This window comes from Mauremys mutica, chromosome 6 (genome assembly GCF_020497125.1).
Source record: "Mauremys mutica isolate MM-2020 ecotype Southern chromosome 6, ASM2049712v1, whole genome shotgun sequence".
Classification (NCBI taxonomy): domain Eukaryota; kingdom Metazoa; phylum Chordata; order Testudines; family Geoemydidae; genus Mauremys; species Mauremys mutica.
Window position 1 is genome coordinate 37,441,027 of NC_059077.1, and position 27,385 is coordinate 37,468,411.

General features: G+C 41.3%; 1 protein-coding gene across 9 annotated transcripts in view; it reads left to right on the forward strand.

Annotated features, from left to right (window-relative positions):
• KIF2A (kinesin family member 2A) overlaps positions 1-27,385 on the forward strand; it is an 83,364-nt gene that overhangs the window by 41,721 nt on the left and 14,258 nt on the right. For 7 of the 9 annotated variants that reach the window (XM_045020921.1, XM_045020917.1, XM_045020916.1 and 4 more), the window contains exons 10-17: positions 5,054-5,144; positions 5,372-5,435; positions 6,724-6,815; positions 7,036-7,178; positions 7,956-8,160; positions 9,195-9,305; positions 22,617-22,684; positions 26,938-27,051. In XM_045020921.1, the coding sequence (XP_044876856.1) occupies positions 5,054-5,144; positions 5,372-5,435; positions 6,724-6,815; positions 7,036-7,178; positions 7,956-8,160; positions 9,195-9,305; positions 22,617-22,684; positions 26,938-27,051 (888 nt within the window). The remainder of the gene's footprint in view (positions 1-5,053; positions 5,145-5,371; positions 5,436-6,723; positions 6,816-7,035; positions 7,179-7,955; positions 8,161-9,194; positions 9,306-22,616; positions 22,685-26,937; positions 27,052-27,385) is intronic. The other 2 variants (XM_045020922.1, XM_045020923.1) reach the window with 1 other exon arrangement.

Sequence of the window (27,385 nt, forward strand, 5' to 3'; positions counted from 1 at the left end):
GACTGCTCCGGCCTCTTTGCGGAACAGACTCACTTAAGGCTGCATAGCCTTAATGACTTGTGGGCATACACCAGCCCCTCAAAGAAAGGCATTTAAGCCCCAGGCCATCCAATGATTCTACTCTGCGCCTCCCAGACAGGACTACTGTAGGAAGCAGGGCAGAAGTAATAGGAGGTGCTCATCTCAGTTCTCCTCTGGCCATGGGCAGGGTGTGACTAAGCAGCCCTCAGGCTTAAAGCCAAAATTTTGAAGATGCGCCCGAGGATGGAGTACCAGTTCAATACCTGAATCCTTCTCCTCCCTTCATAAACCATCTATCGCATTTCTACTGTGCCTGGGCTCAAATAACATCAGACTGTTGGGTCCTGAGCATGGTAGAATTGGGATATTCTCTCCAGTTCTGTTCCCTCCCACCCATCTTCCCTGTCCTTCTTCAGGGATCCTTCTCACGAGCAACTTCTAGTGCAGGAGGTGCAAACGCTCCTACAGCTGGGGGCTGTAGAGGAGGTTTCTCTGGAGTTCGGGGCAGGGGATTCTATTCCCCTTACTTCTTAATCCTCAAGCCCAAAGACAGGCTCAGGCCCATTTTAGATCTGCGAAACCTCAACAAATTCATGAAGAAACTGAAGTTCCGTGTGGTCTCCCTGGCCTCCATCATTCCCTCTCTGGATCTGGGGGACTGATACGCCGCCCTCGACTTGAAGGATGCATACTTCCACATCTTCATAATCCCTTCCCACACACTATTTCTGTGATTTGCAGTCAGTGGCGCTCATTATTGGTTCACGGTCCTCCCCTTTGGCCTATTGGCAGCACTTTGGGTGTTCACCAAGTGCATGGCTGTCTTTCTTCAAAAGTCAGGTGCAAGTCTTATCGTACCTAGATGGTTGGCTCATCAAGGCCCCGTGCCTGAGCCCAGGTGGAGGAACACGTGAACCTGGTACGTACGACGTTCCTCAATCTTGGTATCCTCTATGTGGCAAAGTCGACTCTGTCTCCCACTCAAAGAATAGGATTCATCAGGGCCCTCCTGGACTCCATCCAGGCCAGGGCATTCCTGCCTGACTCTCATTTTCTACCCATGAGTGCCATCATACAGGGCCTCCATCAGTTCCCCACCACAACACCCAGAAACTGCCTAAAATTACATGGGCATGTGGTGCAGCATGCAAAGCTGTTCTGCTGCCCCCTCCAGGTGTGGCTGGCCGAAGTGTACAGACCAAACCGGGACCACTTGGACAGTCTGGTCTCACGCTCTCCTCGGGCTCTCGAGTTCTTCCGATGGGGGCTCGATCCACAGGCAGTCTCTGTGGGAGTACCTTTTTCAAAATTTCAGCTGTCGCTAGTCACGGATGCATCGGTGCTGGGGTGGGGAGTGCATCTGGGCAACCTCAGAACTCAAGGCCTATGGTCCCAAGCGGAACGATCACTACACATTTAATGTCACGGAGCTATGGGCAGTGGGTCTAGCTTGCCAGACATTTCAGGCCCATCTTCAGGGCAAATGTGTATCGGTGTTGACAGACAACACCAGAGCAATGTTGTATATAAACAAGGTGGTGCTCACTCCTCTGCCCTGTGCCAGGAAGCCCTCAGGTTGTGGAACTTTTTGTATCGCCCACTCGATACACTTGGAGGCGTCTTATCTGCTGGGAGGACAAAACAAAGTAGCCAATCACCTCAGCAGATCTTTCCGTGGCCACGAATGGTCTTTCTGACCGGACATTGTCAGCAATGTTTTCCAGAGGTGAGGATCCCCAGGTAGACCTGTTCATGACACAAAGCAATAGGAAGTGCCTGCAGTTCTGTTCCTTCCTGAATCACAGCCCTGGTTCAGTTGTGGATGCCATTCGTCTCTCGCGGACAGGGTGCCTGCTGTAGGCATTCCCGCTGTTCCCTCTCGTCCGCAAGTCCTCCGTAAGGTCCGGCAGGACAAGGCTTCGCTGATTCTCATAGCGCTGGCGTGGCCCCACCAACACTGGTTCTCCATGCTGTTGAATCTCTTGGTGGACACCGCCCATGACCGTGCCCATGATTCCGGACCTCATTATGCAGGACCTCGGCTGCCTTCAGTACCCCAACCTGGAGTCTTTCCACCTCACCGTGTGGAAAATCCAGGGTTAAACTGGTTAGCGCTCCAGTGCTCCGATTCAGTTAGGGAGGTGCTCCTTGGCAGTAGAAAACCCTCCACTCGTGCCACTCATCTAGCCAAGTGGAAAAGGTTCTCTATTTAGTCTGCACGGAAAGGCACCCCCCCGCACTGCAGGCTTCAATCTCCTTTATACTGGACTACTTACTTTACTTAAAGCAGCAAGGGCTGACAGTTTCATCAATCAAGGTGCACCTGACTGCTATTTCCACTTTCCACGTGGGTGCAGTGGGGTGGTCAGTATTCGCTAACCCTGTGATTGGTCACTTACTTGAAGGGCTAGACAGGCTGTACCCTCAGATGTGGCAACCAGTCCCTCCATGGGACCTTAACCTGGTCCTCTCAAGGCTCATGGGACCCCCTTTCGAACGTCTAGCAACTTGTTCTCTGCTTTACCTCTTTTGGAAAGTGGCATTCCTCATGGCTATAACTTCAGGCAGAAGAGTGTTTGAGTTCAAAGCTTTAACGTCTGAGCCACCTTATACAGTGTTTTATAAGGACAAGGTGCAATTACGGCTGCACCTGCCCATTCCCCCTAAAGTAGGCTCACAGTTTCATAGAAATCAGGATATCTTTCTACCAGTGTTCTTCCCGAAACTGCATGCTGATGACAGGGAACGCAGGCTCCATTCCCAAGATGTTAGACGGGCTCTGGCTTTTTACACTGTTTAGGAAGTCAACACAACTCTTCATTGCCATTGCTGAGAGAATGACAGGGCTGCCGGTCTCATCCCAAGGAATCTCTTCTTGGATCACGGGCTTTATCAGGCCAAGCTACGATCAGGCAAAGATACCAGCCCCAGCATTGACAGCGCACTCCACGAGAGTGCAAGCTTCACCTGCAGCGTTCCTGGCACGGGTCCCCATTCAGGACATCTGCAGGGCGGCGACGTGATCGTCTGTTCATACCTTTGTCGCACTATGCCATCACGCAGCAGGCTAGAGACGATGCCGCGTTTGGTAGAGCAGTGTTTCAGTGAGCAATTCAATGAACTCCGATCCCTCCTCCAGGGGAGTGCTTGGGAGTCACCTACCTGAAACTGACACGGGCAATCACCTGAAGAAAAGATGGTTATCTACCTTTGTAATTGTTGTTACCTATCTTTTGTAACTGTTGTTCTTTGAGATGTGTTGCTCATGTCTATTCCAAGTAGGTGTGTGTGCGCCACATGCACGATCGTCAGAAGGTTCTTCCTTAGCGGTACCCATCAGGTCAGCTGTGGAGCCCCCTGGAGAGGCGCCTTCATGTTCATGTATATAGGTCCCTGCTGACCCAACGCCTCTTCAGTTCCTTCTTGCCAGATACGCCGACAGAGGGGAGGCAAGTGGATCTTGGAATGGACAGGAGCAACACATCTAGAAGAACCATTTTTCCCCTCAAAGAAGCAAGATAATCTTTCATAGTTGATGCACAGAATGGGTGACAGCAATTACTCACATGCTCCATCTTAGGGAGTCTTGAGCTGACATCAGAACATTTGCGTTCTAGTTATATCCTTGTACGGTGCTTAAAGAGAGGGACCCAGGTTTTCAGAATGTGCACATTCAAAAACACATGCAGAATTACCATGAATAATGCAGTCCTGTGAACCGTGTGGAGATCATGTGGTCGTAACACCGTGAAAGCATCAGCTAAAAAACTGCTGTCTTAAGTTACTAGTAGTATTATTTGGGGTAAGAAATTAGAGGTTTTCTAAATTTTAGCAAGTGTTCTTAAACAGTACAACTTTTTTTAGCTATAAATAATGTTTTTTAGTGATGGTTTTGTAAGATCCTGAAATTGAGAGTGGGAGGAGAGAATATCTATAGATGGCTATTTCCAGGATTTGGCGTTACTGCTCAATGCAGCTATGAGCTAAAAAGTTTACTTTTTAAACTCCGTTTAACTGTTCCGGTGCTTATTACACACTGTATAATTGTTAGGTTCTTTTCCATTGAGCTTATCCTGTGCCCAAATCTACTCAGTTATAAGGGCTTATTCTTCTTTTATTAATTTAGGGCTCCGTTTTTATGGTAAATTAGGTTGACAATAATTGGAGTTCTGAAAACAGTCTTTTCAAAAGGGATCACTACCCTATGACAAAGAATTTATGCCCCCTAAATATAGCAAATTATGTATTTTTCAAGAGTACTTCCTCACTGATCCGTAATAATCTAAACTTAAAATGCTTATGCTCTTTCCTTCTGTGAGTTGTCTTTTACCCATGGCAGGTAAAAAACAACTGAAATAGGAAAATTTTATTGGCCTTCCCTTAAACTTAGGAAACCTGTGTACTTAAGTATTTGCCTGGACAAACACCCTTGTGTATCTCTAATAGTCATTTATTATACAGTCCCCCTCTCCTCCCCTCCCAGTGCAAATTAATTCTAATCTAAACACAATTTTCATCTAAAGTGACTCATATTTTTTCTACTGATGGGAGTATTGCTGTATCATGTCTGATTTGGTTGTTATAGAAGAGATAGGATATTGTGTGACTATTGTTTTGTTTTGCCATGTCTCTTGGCTATGGAAGTATCTATTAGAGGATTCAACTGCCAAGAAGTTGTTAGGGATTTGGAGAGCTTGCAAAATCTCCCTTTTGGAGCTCCTGCATAAGTATTGGTTACTAGGCAGAAAACATGATGTGACTGTTGCATTTGACTAGGGATTTGTATCAGTAATTACTCTATTAATGCAAATCCACTGTCAGTATATATAAGATTGTTTTAATCCTTTGATTTAGACAGTCTTTCCTAGATTAACTTTCTAACAGTAACTTATTGAACAAATACTTAGGAAAATGTTTAGGAAAAAAAATGTTGAGTTCTTATGACGGCTGTGTGTGTGGAATGTTGGATTTACATTTAACTTTGCTAAACTTCAATGAAAAACATCTAATGTTTCTGCTTTTTTGATTTAAGGTTTACAGCTCGACCATTAGTGGAGACCATATTTGAAAGGGGAATGGCTACATGTTTTGCATATGGGCAAACAGGCAGTGGAAAAACCCATGTAAGCAATTCTTTTAAGCTCGATAACACAATGTATCCACAGTACAATTTTCTTTGTCAACACTTTCACTTAATTGATTAACTTAACCAGACTTGTAGAAGAGCTCTGTGAAGCTCAAAAGCTTGTCCCTCTCACGAACAGAAGTTGGTCCAATAAAAATATATTACCTCACCCAACTTTGCTCTCTGATAATAAATAATAATTATGTTCTGCCATTTTTATTTTAGACTATGGGTGGTGACTTTTCAGGAAAGAACCAAGATTGTTCTAAAGGAATTTATGCACTTGCAGGTAAGTAATCAGGTGTGTGTATGTATTTTCTTGCCAGTTGCTGGAGATAAACAGAAAGTAGAAAAATCTAGTTTACCCATTTTAATTTAAGTGCCTGCATATTTTGCATTATTATAGAAGGGAGGCACCAATAGCTTTTAAGCTTGTAAACTTTATTTACTTCAATATATGTATTAGTGTATTTAAGAAAGCTTGAGGAGTATAAATGGCTGAGGAATTGAGCTTCCCATTTGTGGGGGCTTCTGTAACTCTCCAAAATATTTTGCTAGTTTTAACTCCAAAAGGAATTCTTAAGACAAATATACCAACTCCTGAAAAGAATGTGTAGGAGTGCGTGGCCGTCTTGCTCTGTCAATCTCCAAGAGAGTCCATGTCTCCTAGCTGTCACGCACTTAAAACTGTAATCTGTATAAAAGGGAGAAATTAGCTGTCTCTAGAGCTTCGGCCTTCTGGGCTGAACAGTATTTTGTCATCGGGGCTCAAGCCCTCAAGCAGGGTGATGCACCCAAAATAGTACAAGGGACTCTGGCCCTCAGGCCAGGCAGAACAGTGAATGATCTAGAGGCCCAGGCCCTCAGGCAGGGCAGAGCAATAAAGGGTTTAGGGCCCTAGCTCTGGCAGATGGTAGACTAACACAGGCCTCCTGGCCTAAGGTGGGGAGGCTGCCACCCCAGGAGTGGAGTAGTAGGGGGACCTGGCCCACCATACTCCACCGGGTCCCAGCCCTGAGCCCTAACAGTGGTGGACTGTTCTGTTATGAGGTCGGCAGGAATCCGGCCACAACACGCTGACATGGGTTCAGGCAGCAAAGCAGCTGGACTATTGTTGGCTGTTCCTGGGCTACTTCCTATAAATCCTGGGATCATCCTCCATCTCCCCAGGGTACACCATCAGTGACAATCCCGGTAGCTCTGGTGAGTCCTCGGGACAGTGGTGGTTTTCTGCACGCTCCTGCTCCAGCAGCAGGTTGGAAGTATATGTCTTCCTCAGCGGCTCCAGCTCAAGTGATCTGCAGGGCCCGCCTTTTGTACTTCCTGTCCTGCCACTCTGCTTCTGGTGGAGTGGGCATGGCCTTCCAGGTTTTGCCCACCAGGGGGCATATGGCCATTCCTCCCTGTCAATCTCTGAGAGAGTCAATCCCTCCTCATTACAGAATGGAATACCTGATTATAGTTGCAACATGTATGCGAGAGCGACGTGAATAAGACAGACAATTGTATATTTAAAGATTCTTGACTAGATGAAAATGCATAACTAGATTTCTGTATATTTGAAAATTTATTCACAGCTCGAGATGTCTTTTTAATGCTAAAGAAGCCAAACTATAAGAAGTTAGAACTTCAAGTATATGCAACATTTTTTGAGATTTACAGTGGGAAGGTAAGTGCAAGTTCTTGATTTGGGAAAAATATCTTCAGAGAACACATAAGGGTTCTGAACAGAACACAGAAGGATTTCTCATTTTATTTTCGTATGGATATTTAGAGCATTTTTCTAATCACTTGTTTGGCTGAATTATTCTGAATTTTATTATTATTATTATTATTTAGAATTAAGTGTGTCCTAAAGACCTCTTATTATACCTAATTTTTTTTTAAAGGTTTTTGACTTGTTGAACAGGAAAACCAAATTAAGGGTGCTGGAGGATGGTAAACAGCAGGTCCAAGTGGTGGGATTACAGGAACGGGAGGTTAAATGTGTTGAAGATGTACTCAAGCTTATTGAAATAGGCAACAGCTGCAGGTATCTACTATGTTTTTAATTAGTTTTTCAGCGTAAATTACAGTGAATCAGAACACTTTTGCCATAATAAGAGTGTGTGTTTGTCCTTTCAAAGTCTTAGCTTTCTACACTGTATAATACAGCTTTTCTTGAGCTGATTAACTACAGTTGTGCTGTTGCCTTCCTTTTGGATAAAGGTTGTTTGGTTATCTACATCTGTCAAGAGGAGTTGAGATGAATTTTCTGTGTGCTGTGAACTGTATGTATTTATGTAACCAGCTTACTGTCTTAATGTCACATAGTTAATACTCTGGAATACTGCCAGATTTTTAGGTTTTAAAAGACAGCATACATTTATGTTATATAACTGAGATTCTTAACCGTAAAATTTTTTTTTTTTTTTTTAAATCCATCCTTACTGTGTTTAAAAATAGTCTTTTGCCATGATTATTGCTCTCAATAGATTAAAATGTTCTTTCTAGGATCCAGTTTATAGTCTGATTATACATTGGGGGAGGGAAAAATGCTAGGATACTGCTCTTTTTCTTTCATGCTCGCTCGCTCGCTCTCTCTCCCCTTTTTCCTGGTAGACGAGATGGAGCAATATATGTAATTTTACTGTTTTTGTCAAGTTGTATTTTGGTAGTGTCCACAACATACTAGGCACTATCAACACTCCACTTCCCTGCCCTGAAGAGCTAACTTATAGGATGTTTCAGTGTGTGTGGTCCTTCATGTGCACTAAATAGTATCTCTTCTCTCCCCCCGCTCCCCCTTTTTTTTTTTTTTTTTTAAAAGAACATCTGGTCAGACATCTGCAAATGCACATTCATCTCGGAGCCATGCAGTGTTTCAGATTATTCTCCGAAGGAAAGGGAAACTGCATGGTAAATTTTCTCTGATTGATTTAGCTGGAAATGAAAGAGGAGCAGATACTTCCAGTGCAGATAGGCAAACACGACTGGAAGGTGCTGAAATTAACAAGAGCCTTTTAGCACTCAAGGTAAATAAAATTCACCCAATTCTATTTGAGCAGATGGAAGTCTTCTCATTTATTATTCTTCATATAACCAAAAAAAGTGTCTAATAAGATGAGTGTTTGTGAGGTAGGTCTTGTCCACTAAATTGATAAATTGATTGATTGCTACGGCATTTAAAATGTTTCCTCTAAATGCTTAAGCGGACACTTGTACTATATTTTTACTTGTTAATTACTGTGTAACAAGCATGATATAGAACATAAAATTACTTGGTATAAAGATTTTCTTAGCATAAGCATGGGATGGCAACATTATTAACAACTGACATTTGGGGGCTAGATCCACAAATGGTTTTCATGCCTAAGTCCAACATTTAGGGGCCACTGAGATCCTCAAAACCCTTGCTCAGCTGCCACTTAACCTTGCATGCACTGAATTCCCTAGAACTCCAGATGCACAATTCTAACATGTTTCCTCGCTAGACCACACTTCCTCCACAAAGTACAGTTATGTGCTTGTCTTTCAGTGCGTAAGTACAGTGCTGTGATTGTGAACTTGGAGACTAAAGGTTTGGCTGCCCTTGACCTGGAGATGTAATTTCCAGCTAAGGTTGACATGTGTACGCTAGATTTGATCAAGCAGGCATGCTAAAAATAGTTGCATAGGTGCAGCAGCCTGGGAGGCGGAATGAGCTACTCATTTTAGTACCTAGGGTAGTAAGTGGGATTATACTCAGGGCGGCTATCCTGTCATACTGCTTGTGTCGCCACTGCTATGATGCTATTTTTCGTATGTTAGCTTGATTAAAGCTAGTATGCATGTGTCTGCCTACGATGAAAATTACACCCCCAGCTTGAGTGTAGACATACTGGTAGTATTAATTCTGAATTTCTATCATTACGTTCATTGAAGGTGGACCCCTAACATTAACTTAATATTAATTTAAAGTACAGCAACATATCATCCAGTGCTTATATTTTCTGTATGTGGATTGCATTTATATTGTAATATTTTTGCTTTGATTTTGAGGAGAACATAAACTTGTTTGTTCTTTCAGGAGTGCATTAGAGCCTTAGGCCGAAATAAACCTCATACTCCATTCAGAGCAAGCAAACTTACTCAGGTGCTAAGAGATTCATTCATAGGAGAAAATTCCCGTACCTGTATGGTAAGTTTTTGTTTGTTAGATTGTAAGTGATATATTTATAAAGAGAACAGGAACCGCCTATTAATGATCATATGGTTAGTCTTGGTAATTTGCTACTGAGACAGTAGATTTAAATTTTTTATTAAAAATAATGTTTAAAATTAAATATACACAAGTTAATAGGGAAGATACTGTAATCTGGAGTCCAGCTTGAGCTATGAGGGATTACAGGTATCGGTTACAAGGATCACGAGATACATACATATCCCATAACCAGCATAGACCCAGATTAGAGTGTGGGGGTTTTTAAAGTGTCAGTGGATAAGTGGGCTCGTGTACGCCACCCATGGAATGTATATTAAACTTGATTGTATCCAATATATGGCATGACACCTAGAGATTATCTTTCAATAGGAAAATCCTCCCCCTTTTCCTTCTCCCCAGCCAGATATCTTCATTGTGTGTGTGTTTGGCAGTAATATCAGAATCTTGGAAAAGATGGGGGGAAATGCATGAGAGTCTGACCTGACAAAAAGATAAATTCAGAGCTGGTAGCAAGTCTGCTTGGAGGTGAAAGGGATTAGAGAAGTTGGTATAGGAAAATTAAAGAAGGGGATAGAGACATACTTACAACAATGTGCAATATCATTACTCAGCATACATTCTGAAAAGCAGGACTTGTTCTGTCAAATTGGCAGAGGGAACTGATTAGGAGAACCAAAGGTTCTCTTTAACTTTAAAGTGCAGTTCTACTGTGAAATCGATTTAGTAAAAATGACATTTTGTGTTCCATAACTGTTGTCTCTCAATAACTTCTGGATCAAACGTTGAAGTTTATAAATGGAAATGTGGTGCTCTCTTTCTCCCCACCAACAGCCTCCTCCAAACAGCCAACTCAACTAATTTCACCCAGAATCATAAAAGCTGAGCTGTGTTCTTTCTGGCTTGTGCATGAGCACTAGTAATAAAGATTCTGCAAGTTAGTCTTCCATTACTTGTGCCTGTTTTCCATGAGCATAAATTGGCCCTACAGTTAGTTTCTTTGACATGTTTTATTACTAGTGCAAAGCCAGAATAGACCAAACTCACTTTGCCATAGCTGTATTAGATCTGCTGTGGTAACAGTGGTGAAAACTTGTTTAAATCAAAAATAGCAAACAGATAGATCGGAATATGAATACATGCAGGAATTAGAGTTATTGAATCAGAGTGCAATTCTGATTAAAATCATACCACTCTTTGAGTACTACACAGATATCTGTGTATTATTTTCCTGATTTCCCAGGCTGAATTTGCTTAATTTTATAATTTTGTAACATCTGTGAGAAGAATTTACTATTGTTTTCGTTATTGCGTTGAGAATTGCGTTAAGAATGCTGGAGTGGTTCTTATGATCTTTGATCAGTTCTTTGTGATTTAATTATGGATGAAACATTCATTTTTTTTTAATTTCAGAAATATGTTCACTGTAAAATGAGCCTCTGAATGTGGGGGTGTGGAAATTTGCATGATATTTTTGTTTGTTTTCCAGCCACATAATTACAGTATTCCCATAATTAGGAATGTGAAGACCCTTTCATTATAAGCCACATTTTTCAGGCACTTAACTTTTTATTTTGAATTTTCTCATGCTTATTGTCAGCCTAAAGGCAAGATGTTGGGTTTGGGGGTATTTTTGTGTATGTATGTTTTAAACAAATATTTTTGGCTGTGGGTTTTTTTAAGACAGTGCAAAAATGTTGTTGCATTTAGATTTTTTTTTAAAGTTTTATTTTTTAAATTCTGTATGATTGATTTTGGAAACATTTGTAGAAACAAGGTTTATAAGCAATTGGAAAATTACTCATTTTTAACAAAGCAGAGAAATGGGAAAATTCCAGATATGTACAAATTGCACCACTTGTGAAGTAACATATTATCAAATATAGTTTAAGATAGTTAGGGCAGACCAGTCAGCTGTTCAGCACCTCCACAAACCCTAGTCAGCCTTTCCTACCCTCGAAATAGTCTCTGTTTCTTCTGACCACTCTTACTCCCCAACCATTGATGTTATGAATTAGATCAGGGTTCTCAACCTTCATTGCACCGTGACCCCCTTCTGACAACAAAAATTACTACATGACCCCAGGAGAGGGGACTGAATCCCGAGCCCACCAGAGCCCCACTGCCCTGTGGGTGGGGGGCCAATTCCAAAGTTGGGTGCGGCCTAAACTGAAGCCCAAGGGCTTCTGCCCCATTAGGGGTCCTGTAATCTGAGCCCCCCCAACCAGGGCTGAAGACCTCGGACTTTGGCTTTGATCCTGGATGGTGGAGCTCGGGCTTGGCCCCGGGCCCGAGCAAGTCTAATGCCAACCCTGGCGACCCCATTAAAAGTGGGTTGTGACCCACTTTGTGGTCTCGACCCACAGTTTGAGAATCGCTGAATTAGATCATGTCATTGGTGACACACTCAGTTCAGATTACATATGCTCTAGTCTAGGACATCAACTTAATGTACTGGGCTCCACTGAAAGTGCAAAACTGAAACTGATGCAGAGTGTAGCAAAGGGCTTGCCAGTCTTGAGAAACTACATCTGATGCTGTCTTTCTTCTGACCCCTATATTTTAAAATGGCATTGTAAAGGTCTGCAAGTTTGTTGCATCCTTTCTGATAAGACTGTCTACACACTGCTGTTTTCAGAATTTACACTTTCAAGCACAGTGTGTTCTATGTAAAGGGCGTAAACTCCTAGTGTGTGAAAAATGTGAGTATGCAATGTAATGACTACATTTATTTGACTGTAGAATACCATGATCATGTGTGTGGTTTTTTTTTGTTTTTGTTTTTTAAATTTATTAAAAGAAGGAACTTCTAAAAACTGCTAGAGCAACTTTGTGATTATTTTACACACACAGATGTCAGGAACTTGTAAGTTATGGTTCTCATAATAACTACAACTCTGATTAAAACTTTAGTATATGTGTAAAGTTAACACCTTATGTGGTATGTAAGCTAGAACACATGGGTTGTCAGCTAATACAAACACACCTTTGATTTGCTGAGGCATAAGATTTCAAGTATTTTTAGCCTTAGAATGTGGATTTTTTTAAACAAAAAGTAAATACTTTTAAAGAAAATAGTCTTTTACATGATCAATAAAATGAGACTCTCAAAATTTCATTTTTTCCCCCCAATTATCCTGTGTTTTGTCAGTGAGAGAATCTTTTCTTGTAAGGAGATTTGTTTACAAGAGAAATAAATCTGTCTCAAATATTCTAATTTGCCATTAGAGTTCAAAACATTTTGCAAATGTGGGTTGTATATATTATCCATAAACTTCCATCTTAAGGAACATCTTGTATGCATGTGAATACATGACTATCAGGTTCTTGAAATGTGCTAGTATATACCCACTAGTTCGTTTTCTCTTGCACAAATCAGCCTTGGAGGGCTGCTCTTTGAGCCTGAAAAGCTCTTTACGAGTAATTCATGGATTGTTTTATCCAAATTGTCCTTTTATAGTTTATTAGGTTTTCTGTTATAATTTTTAGTATTAAGCCTTAGTGGGCCCAGTGTTTAAAATGTTCTCTACTGTATGTAGGAAATCAGAATGTGATCCAGAAGCTTCAAGAGTTGAAAAAGAGATGTTCAATGTGGACAATTATGAGTGGGACCTGTTTCGCTATAAAGAAAGCCACAGATGTAAGATCTGCTTAAAGATATTGTTTTGAGCTATCAGAGCTCGGAAGGAGAAGTTGCAAATCTTACCTTGCGACCCTCTGAGAAGCAGAACTCTGGTTTGCTGGCACAGTACCCTTTCTAGTTTTCTTGCGGTACCTTGAGTATTTGGAAGTTGGAAACATCCAACAAAATCTTCAGCTTCAAAGGAGCATCAGCATAGCTCCAGACTTTTAGTAAGGGCATCCTCTTTGGGTTTGTAAATACTGTATTATTGCTAATCTAAGTGGTATATTAAGGGATGTGTGTGTATAAACATAAGTATATATTATTATGATTGTTATTAATCATAGTATATAAGAGAGCACTGGAGTATAAAGCCATTTTCTCTGGCTTTTGACTGCTCTGGTATAAAAGGTTATACCAAACTGACTGGCCCTCTGAAGTAACAAAGGCAGACTAAATCACAACGAGCTATGCCTATGGGACTGTCTGGATTAGGATTTAAAGGTGCAATGTTAGCACGTTTTAACTAACGTGTTCTAACATGTTTGAAAAGACTAGTGTATATAAAGGCTCACTGCCTTTAATGTGTATTAATTGCTGTTCACATTAAAGCCACCACTGTAATTTAACTTAATATGTGTTAAAGTAGCATGCCTTCACTGTGATAGGCTTTTAAAATATGTGTACAATATTAGCACAAGGTCATGGTTGCAGAACAGTATTTCCACTAACACTGGGTAACTTACAGATTACAAATGTTAAGGGCTAAATATCTGAAGTGCCTGAAATAAGATGTATTAGGTAATGAGTCAAAAACCAGCGATACCCCTGGCTCTTATAGCGAATTCAATAAAAACGTTAGAGAAAAACTCTGCTACAAAAATTTCACATTGCACTGTGTTTTTAAATAAAGCCAGAATGGAGATTTAAAAAAAAAATCTCATCTACCTCTTCTTAAAAAATTCTTAAAGCAATGTTATGGGTGATACTTAAATGTATCAGAAGCCAGTAAATTGAAAAGTTTTATGGTTCTAATTATGCCACATTGCAAAAATATTATATTAAGGCAAATTAACCACAAGAAGTACAAAAAAGGTTAGGTTTATGCAATGATGCAAAGTTAGTTGCTGTGAGAATATTTGAATTGACTGACTTCTGTGTTTTAAGTCTTAGTGTTGCATTAACATAGTTGTTTGCCCTTTATCTCCTGTGTTTATAAAAGGAAGCAGAGCATTAATTGTTAATGTACAGTCAAACAAATTTGAATATAAATTCAAATTAATACAGAGGGGCATTAATTTGAATGTGCAGTCCGCACATTCTGTTCATACATTGCATGTGCTGAGCTGCCGTAACGCTTCAGTGTAGGCACTTACTTCTGTGATGGGAGGGGTTCTCCTATTGTTTTGGTAATCCATGTATCTGAGAGGTGATAGCTAGGTTGACAGAAGAATTCTTCTGTTGACCTAGCACTGTCTACACCGGGTATTAGGTTGATTTAACTGCATCTCTCGGGTTATGGATTTTTCACACCCCTGAGAGACGTAACTAAGCCCATGTAACTTTTCAGTGTAGACCAGACCTTACTCACCAATGAGAGAAACCACTCCAGTGTGGGGATCTCAACGTTATCCTTACAAACCTGATGGAGCCTCCCCCTTTGAGCCTCTTTCTGAATGATGTACTCAAGATGGTCATTTTAGTCACCATTACATCAGTTGGAACTAAACTCCAAGCTCTCAGTTAACCCTCCTTACACATCCATTCACAGAGATATGATGGTATAAAAACTTCATCCCAAGTTGATTCCCCAAAGTTGTCAGCCTTTCATTTGACCTAATTTATCTATTCCTCTCCCCCCCTGGAGGTATGGAGTCTTGAGGGGAGGAGGGAATTCCATACCTTGGGAGAGCCTTATAATATACTAACTTGACAGGACAAACTCTTTTAGGCTGTCTTCTCCCCCCTTCTTTTTTTTGCCATCTCCTCTCAAGAGAATTTCAAAATGGATTACACAGTGTATATCTGTCTATTATATGATCGTATGGCTTATATACCAGTTTCTTCACATATTAGAGCTCACTTCACTAGAGCACAAGCTGCATCCTTTCCATGCTTTAGGATTTCTGTGTCTGAAATTTGCAAGGCGGCTACGTAGAGTTAATCCTCTTAATTTCATTAAATGCTATGCCCTTAACTTGACTGCAAGATCAGATACCAAATTTGATAGAGAAGTGTCAGTTGTTCTAGTTAAGTGACAGTCAGAATTCAATCCCACCTAGAGCGGGATCCACACAGAAACATACTTGAAGCAAAAAATTCTTACCTTATAGTAACTGGTTTTTGCGATGTTTGTGTGGATCCCATGATGTACTGTCCATCTCTGCTTTCCCACAGTCTTTCTTATCTTGGATTCTGAAATAGTGAGGGAGCTGAGGGATTGCTGAGGCATTTCATATCCAGGGAGGCACATGCACAGTGTGGCTGGGGCCCAACACACACTGCTCTTCAAAATATTCTGATCTTGCTGCACTCATGGAGCATGTGAGCACCTAGAGTTGGATCTGCATGGGCAACATCTCAAAGAACCATTATTACTATAAGGTTAAGTAACCATTCTTTTCACGCTTGAATAACTCAGAAAAGACTGAACAGATTAAATTAGATTTTGTTTTGCAGTCCTCCGCTGAGTAAGACCATGCTTGAGAAATATTAGCTAAGGGTAACAGTTTAGGAAAATAAGACCCTGATAAGAGACTTGGAACAAGCATGTCTTCTCCAATGATGTTTACTGTCTCCGTAATGTCAGCCTGCTTCCGAATCAATGTGCAAAGATGGTTGTCGGTACATGACAGGTAACTAGAGTGTCAAATTATAGCTTGCTAAAGTAATGAAACAATAGGCAGCAACAGGTGAATCATTCCTCTTGAGATCTGAATACATTATAAATATTTACAAAGCATCTTCTTTGGCTCCTATATTACACTAAGAACCTCTTGGTTTTGTCTATGTACTATGCCTGTTATTTTGTAACTGAATGTCTTTGTTTCTCCTCTCTCGTGTCTGTATCTCTCGTTCATTTGTGATATGTGAATTTAAAAATACGGGGTTTTGGTAATGATTTCAGGTTCATGTTTCCAAAGGGGAAATAGAGCAGAATTGTTCTCCAAATGTAGCCATTCCAAAATGATAGGGAATGTTTTTTTTCCCTACCAAAGAGTAGAGTGAAGAGGTGTAGTTCAGGAACAAAGACTCAAAAACTGTAACCTAATGGAGTGAGGAAAGGTGCCCGATGTTTTTAAGAAATCTGCTAACTTTTACCCGGAAAGTACTAGTGGGAACTTTTTTTGCAGTATTGGTCCCAGGATATTAGAAAGACAGCTGCTGTGTGTAAGCTTGTCTTTCCCCAACAGAAGTTGATCTAACAACAGATATTACGTCATTGGCCTTGTCTCTCTAGTGGAAATTTTTCACAGTTATACCTAAATATTGCAGCATATGTAGTCCTCTGTCAAATACCTTTTGAATAGATTGATTCGTCAGGTGAGGGCTTAGTTTGAACACAACTTGATGCAAGCTAATGCCGGATACCCCCTTTATACAGTAATGGCTTTGCAAGGATTTAGAAACTTGCAGATCTTGTTTATTAGGTCCCATAATAATTCATAAAGAAAAGCTTGTGGCAGTCATGTGATCTGTTTAAAACAGAAAAAAATGATTCATTTTCTTAGCAACCAGTATGTACTAATATCAGAGGTTTAAATTTGGTATGGGATAGCAGGACTCCCTAGACTTTTCCAGCCTTCCCTACCCCCATATTTTGCCATTCTCTGAAGTAGGAGAATTTCTTCTCAGGATGATTGCCTGTGCTCTTGTACAATACGTGATCTACACTACACTAATCTTCATCTGTTTCAAACTGCTGTTGTCTGGACTGGCAGAATAATGTTAATGTGAAGGATTATAGATATAGTTGCCCTTGTTTAAAAACCCATGTTTACCTTTTCCTGCGGCACTTGGAGGAGCAAACTAGATAACATGGAAGAGCTAGGACACAGTTATGCCACTAGTACCTGATTTAGCGTAATTAAATTTACTGAATGTTGAAAAGATGCTGTGAGCTGCAGTATTTTACTCTGATACTTAATTTGAAATTGAAACAAGAGTAGGCTCCAGATCTCTTTATTTGATACTTCGTTAGCAATTTAAATTTATCTATAGATAAAGTTTCCAATTCAGAAAAGCATCTCTGTTCAGGAAAGCATATAAGCATATATTTAACTTTAAACAGGCTCATGTGTGGTCCTGTATTGGGGGCCAAAATGAATCCCTTAAATTAGTACATCTGTCAGGTCACACGAGTGCTGAAATGGAGAACAGTTCTTTGAGTAGATCAGCCATGTGTTCCACTTAGGTGTGTGTGTACCAGAGCTGGACAATTTTGCGTTGCACTACCTGTGGAGGGGCATTGCTTGTGCCTTGTGGCCATAGCCCCTCCCTGGCTATATGAGGTGGCACTTCCCCAACCTTCTTTAGTTCCTTTTGACTGCTTGGGGCTGGAAGAGGTCTGTGTTGTCTTAACCTCATAATTTCTCCCTATTTTAGTGTTTTTTCTAGTTGTATGTAGTTAGTAGTACCCTTTTAAGTTGGTTAGATTAGTGTTAGTTGTATTTAGTTAAGTATTCCCCTGTGATGCCCTCTCTGGGGTTTAAGCATTGTTGTCATGTGGCGGAGTGATCCCTAACAATTTTTAATATACTTTTTACGAGACGCAGATCAGAGGTCACCCTCAGGTTCCGAGAGTGCTTCTGCTTCGAACTCTGGAGCAGGCACCTCTCCAGAGAGATGGAGGAGCTGTTCCCTGTCAAATACATTGAGGAAAAGGTCGCATAAGGTCTATTCAGACCACTCCAGGTCTCATGGGGTCTCCTCTGCCTCCTCCAGGAAGAGCGTGGACTAGTCTGGGGTTAGTGCTGGTGCGCAGGATGGTGCCGAGTGCCTCTTAACCACTCCCACGTACCAAGTTGGGAAGGTTAGAGACCCTGTACTGTTGACTCCAGTTCTGGCCTCAGACCATCTGTTGAGTCCGGTACTGATGGCTGGCAGTAACTGTTTCCACATCAGTGGCATACCAGGGGCTACAGACATCCTTTGCCTTTTTGTCCCAACCTCTCCTTTGGTCCAGAACTTTGCCAGGGCTGCATCGTTGATAGCCCATTGGCTGGACAGGCTGCTGAACCCTTGAGTCTGTTGGCACCACAGCCCAATGTTTCCCTTCCACAGTCTGTGGAACCAGGGCCAGTACCGAACTTGGTGCAAGGAACTCGGCACTAGGAAACTCCTTGTCACCATTGCAGTCAGCAACACAGATGTTACAGTGGTGGCTTCCACCACCCTCCACTTAGGCACTGGCAGCTGTTTCAGTACCACTGCTGACTTCGGGTCAACACCGTTTCTGGTACTGGTGTACTTGATGCTGGCAGTGCCGCTTCCATTATTGGTGCCGATCCCTGCCTCATTCTGGGTGACAGATGAGTTAGACCGGTTTCTTGCTTCCTCAGGACTAGCTTAGCCTTTATCCTCAGAAACCTGAGACTCCTCAGCATTGAGGTCAGGATCTTTCTCCTGTTCTTCATCACCTGACCCACATTGGAGCTCATTTATGGGGCACTACAGGCACCAGAATTGGCACTCATCTTGCGGTCGGGATGGGGGGGCCCCCCATGCCTGGTGTCTACTGGCTACCAATCCCTATCCTTACCAGTGCCCAATCCTTCCTCTCATATGCATCAGTGTGCACTTACTTGACTGGGTCACATCCTCAACACAGGAAAGTCAACATTGGTCCCTACTCAGAAAACAGAGTTCATTCTGGCCCTAATAGACTGTACGCGTTCGAGAGCGTTCCTGCTGATTGACTGTGTGGTCGTTGGCCTGCAGAATTCAGCGCACATTGGCTAGTGTCCAAGACATCTTGGATTGTTTGTTGCATCTTCAGTTGTTGGGACTTACACGTAGCTCATTGAAGGACATCTGTTGTTGATCTCAGCCTTTCATCTACCCATTCATGTAAGATCGGTGTTTTCCAAAGCCATAGTGGCGAGATCCTTGAAAGGAATTCTTCATCTCCATCCACTGGTAAGGGAATTGTTTCCCTTGTGGGTGCTTAACATGGCCTTAGCAGCTCTCAGGGGACCTCTATTCGAGCTTCTGGCATCCTGCCCCTTTCCTCTCATGTCAAAAAACTGCTTTCCTCATGGCAATAACATCTGTGAGTGTGTGTGAGTTGCAGTCTTTGATGGCGGAGTCTTCTGTGGAATTCTCCAAAGACCAAGTGATGTTGCAGCTGCACCCGAAATTTGTGTCTAAAGTGGTCTCTGTTTCCTTTAAGCCAAACAGTATATTTGCCTGTGTTTTTTCCTAAACTACATTCATTCTTGGAGGAGCAGTGCCTTCGAACGTGAGACATCAGACGATGTCTGGCCTTTTATTCACACAGTACTAAATCCTTTTGGGCTTTGCCTCTTCTGTTTTATGTCATATGCAGACTGTATGAAGGGACAAGCAGTCTCCTCACAGACGATCTCTAAGTGGATAACTTCCTGTGTCAAGACTGCATACGAAATGTACACTACATACAGGTCCGTTCTTAAGTGATGCCTCAATACTGAACATTTGTGGGGCTGCCATATGGTCATTGATACATACGTTTACAAACCATTATGCTATTACAGCGGCATCCAGAGCAGATGCAAACACTGGGAAGACAGTCCTGCAGTTCTTGTTTAAATACCCTCTGAGCCCCAACCCCAGAGGGTACAGCTTGAGAGCCACCTAAGTGGAATACATGGCTGCATCTACTCGAAGATTACTTTACTGTAACTGTGGTTCTTTGAGATGTGATGCAGAGGTTCATTCCACGACCCTCCCTCCATCCCATCTGTATGTCTCTGGGCATTCAGTGTGAAGGATCTTAGGGGGGTCCGGGTGATGACACGTGATATAGCCAGGGGAGAGACTATGGCCATGAGGCATGAATGCCCCCCTCTACAGATACTGCTAGGTAAAATTCTCCAGCTTCGGTGCGCTGGGCATGCACACACCCAAGTGTGCATTACATCTCGAAGAACCACAGTTACAGTAAGTAAGGGAAGAAGAAAAATCTGGTAACTCACTGGGCCTCCCACTTCCTTTTTCAGTGAGCCTTGCTTTTAAAAGCAAACTTCTGTGACATCTGGAAGAAAATCAACTAAAATTCCCCTCTATTTGATGGGGATTGGGGCTTTTTTATAAAGACTTAAACTGAAATGTTAAATTGACAGTAACTCTGCACTTGAAGACGGGATTGTTAGGGAGTTTGGGAGTCTCCCCCATGCAGACTCTGGCTGACCCTTAGCCTCTCTCATTCAGTCAGGCATGTCTGCTGCCATCTCCACGTGTCCCTGCACCTTCACTCAGCTATCCCCCTCTCCATGTGTCCCTGCAACACCACTCAGCCACCTACTGTCCCGATGTGGCCCTGCACCCCACTGCTCCCCATCCCCATGTGGCCCTTCACCCCCACCCCCATTTAGCTCCCACCACAGTCTGTCCTCCCCTACTATCCCTTCTGAACTCTAGTCTAGTCTATGTGACTGCCCAGCAGCCCCTGTGTCCCGCTGTCTGTTGTCCCCCATCCCGTGCCTTCTCACTTGGCCCTGCCTGCAGAGCCGCTGTGCGGAATGCAGCCTCTCCTCCTCCCTGTCGGCTGTTGATCGTTATGGCCAGTGAGCCGGCTGCCCTCTGTTCTCGTGCTACAGCAGCCCTTGGTGGGCAAAAGGCATATCTGCAGTGTCTCTCCAGTAGAATGTATTTTCTGTGGAGAAAAAAAAATCTGCCGGGTATATGAATTCTTCACGTGTGCAGTGGCACAGAATTCCCCCAGCAGTAGCCAATGTATGAGAGAACCTATACATATAATATATAGGTTTAATTTTATCTGTAGGCTAGAGTTGCTTAGTGAAATGAAATTTAAGCACCAAAATTAGAATGCTAGGACGCTCAGTATTATGAGAGGGAGTGGGAGTAACATTTCTCAGACTCTTACCTAAAATTAGATTTTATGTTTGTAAATGCTAGCAGTCTGAACATAGGAAAGGCTTCTGAATGAAAGAGAACCATGCAGTTAAACGGATGCAGCTCAAAATTGTGATGATTTTACTTTTGTGTAAAAAAACAATAGAAGTTGTTTGAAGTTGCCGTGCATGGCTCTGGTGCAGAAATAATGAAGTAAGGTGAATGAGATGGACTTAGTGGAAATGATAATGGTGTGTGTTTAATGCTGTTTTGTCAATTTCCTAAAACATGGAGTTTGTGGTAATTTCCCCCTCCCCTCCCCCCCATCTGATCCACAGTTCATTAAAGGCTGCAGAAAGACAGACTGACTTTCAATAGGCTTTTGGATCAGACCCCAAGCATTGTATGTATCTAGTAAATGTTAGTGGTTCATATAGGGTGCTTAAGTAAATACTTAGTGACATACAGCACCTTCAGGTTGTTTCACTTGTTATTAGCAAATCCGGTATCCTTAACAGTAGTTGTCAGAGCAGACCACAGGGATGCTGGATAGGAGGTGAAAACCCATGTGGCAGTTTGCCAAGTTTGTCAGATTGGAAAAATCTCTTCCAGATCCCCAAACTGGTGATCTAGCCCCTGGGATCAAAGGAGACCCATTATATTAGTTTAAGGGTGGGGCTGAAACGGCGGGCCCCAAATGGCTGTTTGGCTGTGTTTGTTGCCCTGGCAATCACCAGGTCCTGTTACCACCCCCACCACCCAATGGCAGCAGTGGTGGGTGGTCAGGGCTGGATGTAGAATGTGATAGCCTCTCCCCATGCCCTGTACCATGAAGAATAGGGGTAAGAGGAAGGGGGAGGAAGAGAGAGAGAAGCAGCCCCTTCCCTTCCCCCCATACACATTCTAAAGGCAAGTGGGGGGGGGGGAAAGTAAAGGGAACACTTGGGGCGCTGCCCTAGCTGCTCCCAGTTGAGATCTTATACCCCTCACACCTGCTGAGGGTGTCTCCACTGCTCCTGGCCCCATCAAAGCCTCACCCTGGCTAGCATTCCATTTAAGGTCTGGAAAATAAACCTTTATAGGGAGAGATGATAGACGGTCAATCAATTTGGTTTATCCAAAAAAAGGTTAAGAAGTGACTTGATCACAGTCTACACATACCTACATGGGGGAGAGATCTCTGGTAGTAGACAGTTCCTTAATCTAGCAGAAAAAGGCATAGTTTGATCCAGTGGTGAGAAGCTGAAACTAGACAAAATCAGACTAGAAATAATATGGAAACTTTTAGCAGAAAAGGTAACTAAACATTGAATAATTTACCTTGGGATTGTGGTAGATTCTCCATCACTTTGAAGTCTTCAAATCAAGATTGGGCATTGTTTTAAAAGATGTGCTGTAGCTCAGCCATAAATTATGGGCTTGATGCAGAAATTACTGAGTGAGTTTCTTTGGCCTGTGTTATGCAGGAGGTCAGATTAAATTATCATTATGGTCCCTTCTGGCCTTAAAAATATGTTAATCTATATGAAATCTGAAGTGCAAGGTTAAACTTAAGTTCTGCAGTGTTATTCTTTTTACAAAAAGTTTGTTGACTTATGGTTTGTTTTCTCCAGATTGCTACTATCTCTCCAGGGATGGCATCCTGTGAAAATACTCTAAATACACTGAGATATGCAAATAGGTATGGGAAATATTTTATTTATAGCTAATTTAGCTGTTGTATTAGATCTCTGAATTGTGGTATTCTGTGACATAATTATTTTAGGCACTTTCTAATTATTTTTAGCATGCTTGCATTTCTTTCTAAAACACAGACCAAAAGACTGATCCAAGCATTTATTTTATTTGAAGTTAATTTCATGCTTGTGAAAGGTAACAAGTTAGCAGCACTGGAAACTGAATTCCAGTATTTATTGGTAGACAGGACTACAACAGTGTGTAAGCACCTTCACACTGACCAGTATGCTTCAATCCTGTTCTGGAGGTGTCACCTTTTGGGGTAAGAGGACAGGTTCAGTCTCCTTGTGAACCTCTGCTGAGATGGTCAGTTGTAGCGTATACACTTTTTCACTAGGAATTGAGACCCCCTTGCCGTGAAAGACAAAGTATTGCTTTTCAGAACCTGAGCTTCCAGGCTGGTCTAGAATAGAAAATGTTGCTGCTTTAACTGTATTGGTATAATTACATCCACAAAAAGCCCCTAGTGTGGATGCAATTATACTGGTGTAGAACTGTGTGAACTAGGGCTTTTACTGATGTAATTATAGGTATGTCTACACATACATCAGTGTGTAGAGTACAGACCCTGCATGCTCAGCTAGCACAGGTATACAGTGAGGCACTGCTTAGGGGAGTAGAGTACGGACAGGCCATAACCTTACAGTATGCTAGTGATGTCCTGCTTAGGACACCCAGAGCTGTGAGCCACTGTTACTGCTCTGTCACTTTGTATGCAGTGATGCTAATGATTTCTGAGTGTGTCCAGTGAGAGGGACTGGACACTTCAGGGAGACATCTCGGGGGACCTTGGGAGTTGGGGTTCACTGATTGTTACCTTGAAGGCAAGGTTTTAACTAGCAGAGCTTGAAGAGCTGGCTGGCAAGGCCGACAGGTTCATGTGTCAGTGAACTGACACAGCTTGGCCGCAGCAAAGCTCTCACTCTTGCTGAGACAGAGTGGTAACTCAGTTATTCACAGTTCTGAGTTGGAACACTATGACATTGTGCTTCTGCATGGCTTTCTACATGCCTGCTGCTATTTTTAGCAGCATAGTGTCCTGCTGCTGGAGTCTTTCCCTGCTGCAGGGAAAGACTCTGACAGCTCCCTGCTGTTAGACCTTTTCCTGCTCCCTCTCCACTGCCAGAGTCTTTCAGTGCCATGTGTACCAACATACTGCAGGTGTAGACAAGGCCTGTATCAGCAAGAAATCACACCCCTCACTGATAGTTATATCACTCAAACTTTTAAGTGTAGACCAGCGCTTCTAGATTCCTCCTTTTCCCCACTATTTCTGTTCTTATTTTAAAATTGTTTCTTCCCTTCAAAAACCAAAAATGCTTTTTACATGTTTCTGGTTGAGTGTGGATATCCTGTATTGCTTTAATTTAATCACTTTTACCTTTTTGACACAAGTACAGAAGTATGCAATACAAACAGGATTTTTTGTCACCTGTAGATTTAAGTTTTCTTCTAAACTTGATAACTTGATCTGTAAATGCATAGAATAATGTGGTTGGGCATATATTTTAACTGTCAAGAAGTGGGGAGGTAGAATTTCTTCTTTTTGTATTACTCCTTTTAGAAGAATTGGGCTTATGAGTAGAAATGGGTAGTCAGGGACTTCTCAACTGCATAGTGTTTTCCAGAGTTCGCAAAGAAAAAAAAAATCTTCGTAGGTCTAAGAAACATTTTAAAGTTACTGTATATTTGAGTATACTGCTGGAACAACAACTCTTAAAATCAATGTTCAGCAGTAAACATATGAGATCCTTGAAGAGCTTTACTTTTTTATAACTGAGGGGAGGCAGTTAATTTGTTTTCTATATCAAGCATATAAAACTGTCCCTGTGATTGTGATGCTATTATGCTCTGCAAAAATAATGCACTGCAAGCCTGTATGTGTGTTTAATATTTCTGTAACAAGTTTCTTGGAGAACTTGGTTTACGTTTTAGAGAGACCCATATACTGTGCAGAAGTATTAATTATATTTGTCTTTGTATGCCTAAATCTAATACGAACCTAATATTTGTAGACTTTGTCCATACATTTAAATCTTGCACTTGCCTTTGTATTTTAACTCTTAATGCTCTTTTAGCAATGTGTCATTTTCATATCAACTTTAGGGCTGTCAATTAACCGCACTTAACTCATGCGATTAACTCAAAAAATTAATTGTGATTAAAAAAAGAATCGTGATTTAATCACACTGTTAAACAATAGAACACCAATTGAAATGTTTTTCTGCATTTTCAAATATATTGATTTCTATTACAACACGGAATACAAAGTGTACACTGCTCACTTTATATTTTTATTACAAATATTTGCACTGTAAAAGTGAAAAATACTATTTCTTTTGTTTATCAATTCACCTCATACAAGTACAGTAGTGCAATCTCTTTATCATGAAAGTGCAACTTACAAATGTAGATTTTTTTGTTACATAACTGCTCTCAAAAACAAAACAATGTAAAACTTTAGAGCATACAAGTGCACTCAGTCCTACTTCTAGATTGTTTACATTTATTTACAAGAGATGCTGCTGCCTGCTTCTTATTTACAATGTCACCTGAAAGTGAGAACAGGCATTTGCATGGCAGTTTTGTAGCTGGCGTTGCAAGGTATTTATGTGCCAGATATGCTAAACATTTGTATGGCCCTCCATGCTTCGGTCACCATTCCAGAGGATATGCTTCCATGCTGATGATGCTCTTAAAAAAAATAATGCATTAATTAAAGTTGTGACTGAATTCCTTGGGGCAGAATTGTATGTCTTCGTCTCTGTTTTACCCGCATTCGGCCATATTTCATGTTATAGCAGTCTCAGATGATGACCTAGCACGTTTGTTTTAAGAACACTTTCACTGCAGATTTGACAAAATGCAAAGAAGATACCAATGTAAGATTTCTAAAAATAGCTACAGCACTTGACCCAAGGTTTAAGAATCAGAAGTGCCTACCAAAATCTGAGACTGACAAGGTGTGGAGCATGCTTTCAGAAGTCTTAAAGAGCAGCACTCAGATGCGGAAACTACAGAACCTGAAACACCAAAAAAGAAAATCAACCTTCTGCTGGTGGCATCTGACTCAGATGATGAAAATAAACATGCATCGGTCCGCTCTGCTTTGGATTGTTATCAAGCAGAACCCATCATCAGCATGGATGCATGTCCTATGGAATGGTGGTTGAAGATGAAGGGACATATGAATCTTTAGTGCATCTGGCACGTAAATATCTTGTGATGCCGGCTACAACAGTGCCAGGCAAACGCCTGTTCTCACTTTCAGGTGACATTGTAAACAAGAAGCAGGCAGCATTATCTCCTGCAAATTGTAACCGAGTTTGTTTGTCTGAGCAATTGGCTGAAGTAGGACTGAGTGGACTTGGAGGCTCTAAAGTTTTACATCGTTTCATTTTTCAATGCAGTTATTTTTTGTACATAATTCTACATTTGTAAGTTCAACTTTCATGATAGAGATTGCACTACAGTACTTGTATGAGCTGAATTGAAAAACTCCTTTGTTTTTTATAGTGCAAATATTTGTAATGAAAAATAAATATAAAGTGAGCACTGTACACTTTGTATTCTGTTGTAATTGAAATCAGTATATTTGAAAATGTAGAAAACATCCAAAAATATTTAAATAAATGGTATTCCATTATTGTTTAACAATGTGCTTAATTACAATTAATTTTTTTAATCACTTGACAGCACTAATCAGTTTATAAATACGTGACTTCCTGCGGATATTATATGAACTATAGACACATTAAATAATTGTGCGCAGTTTACAGTACGCGTGAAACTGGGTAGTATGCAGTTTGAAGTAATTATAATTGGAGTCACTTGATATTTTGAAAAGAGCAATTCCATGGAATATTGAACTCGGGCCAAATTCTGTTCATTATACCAATGTATACCCAGAATAACTCCACTGAAGACAGTGGAATTATTACAAATTTACACTGCTATAAATGAGCAGAATTTGGCCAGTTGAATTTTCTTAGAAACAAGCTTGAAACTCAAATTTGAGGAAGGCCTAAATGTCTCTACACTGTCTCTAAACATGTTTTATCTTAAAAACAAACTGCTTCATTTGTTTCATTCTTTTCAAAACTATAAGAGAGAATGCTAAATGAAAAGTTGTAATTTTAATTAATGTCTTTACAAGAACACTGTCTTTTAATATGCTGCTGTATCTTGCTGCTGCAGAGTAAAGGAATTTGGAATTAGTCCTTCGGACATTCCCTTCTCACAGAGTAGTGGCAGTCGCTCTGATCTCTCTCCTTCCTATGAGTATGACGACTTTTCTCCTTCGATCACCAGGTCTACTTCATTCTATACATGAAATCTTTATTTTAAGTTTTTCTGTTTAGCTGTATAATTTTACAGACCCAAACCTTCATTTATTCCCTTGCCTTGAGTCATCGCATACTTTGTTTTCGTCCTGTTTGACAGGTGATGGTACTGCATGGTCTGCAATCATCTTCCCAATTTTTTGTTCATTTTTCTTTCTTAAACATTTGAATATTTCATATTCAGGCTTGCTTTTCCCTTCATACATAAAAATGGTGATGTCACCTTTGTAGATTTAGTGGATTGGTTCTCATAAGTCTGTTTTGAGTAATTCTAAGTCTTTGAATTTTATTACCTGATAAAA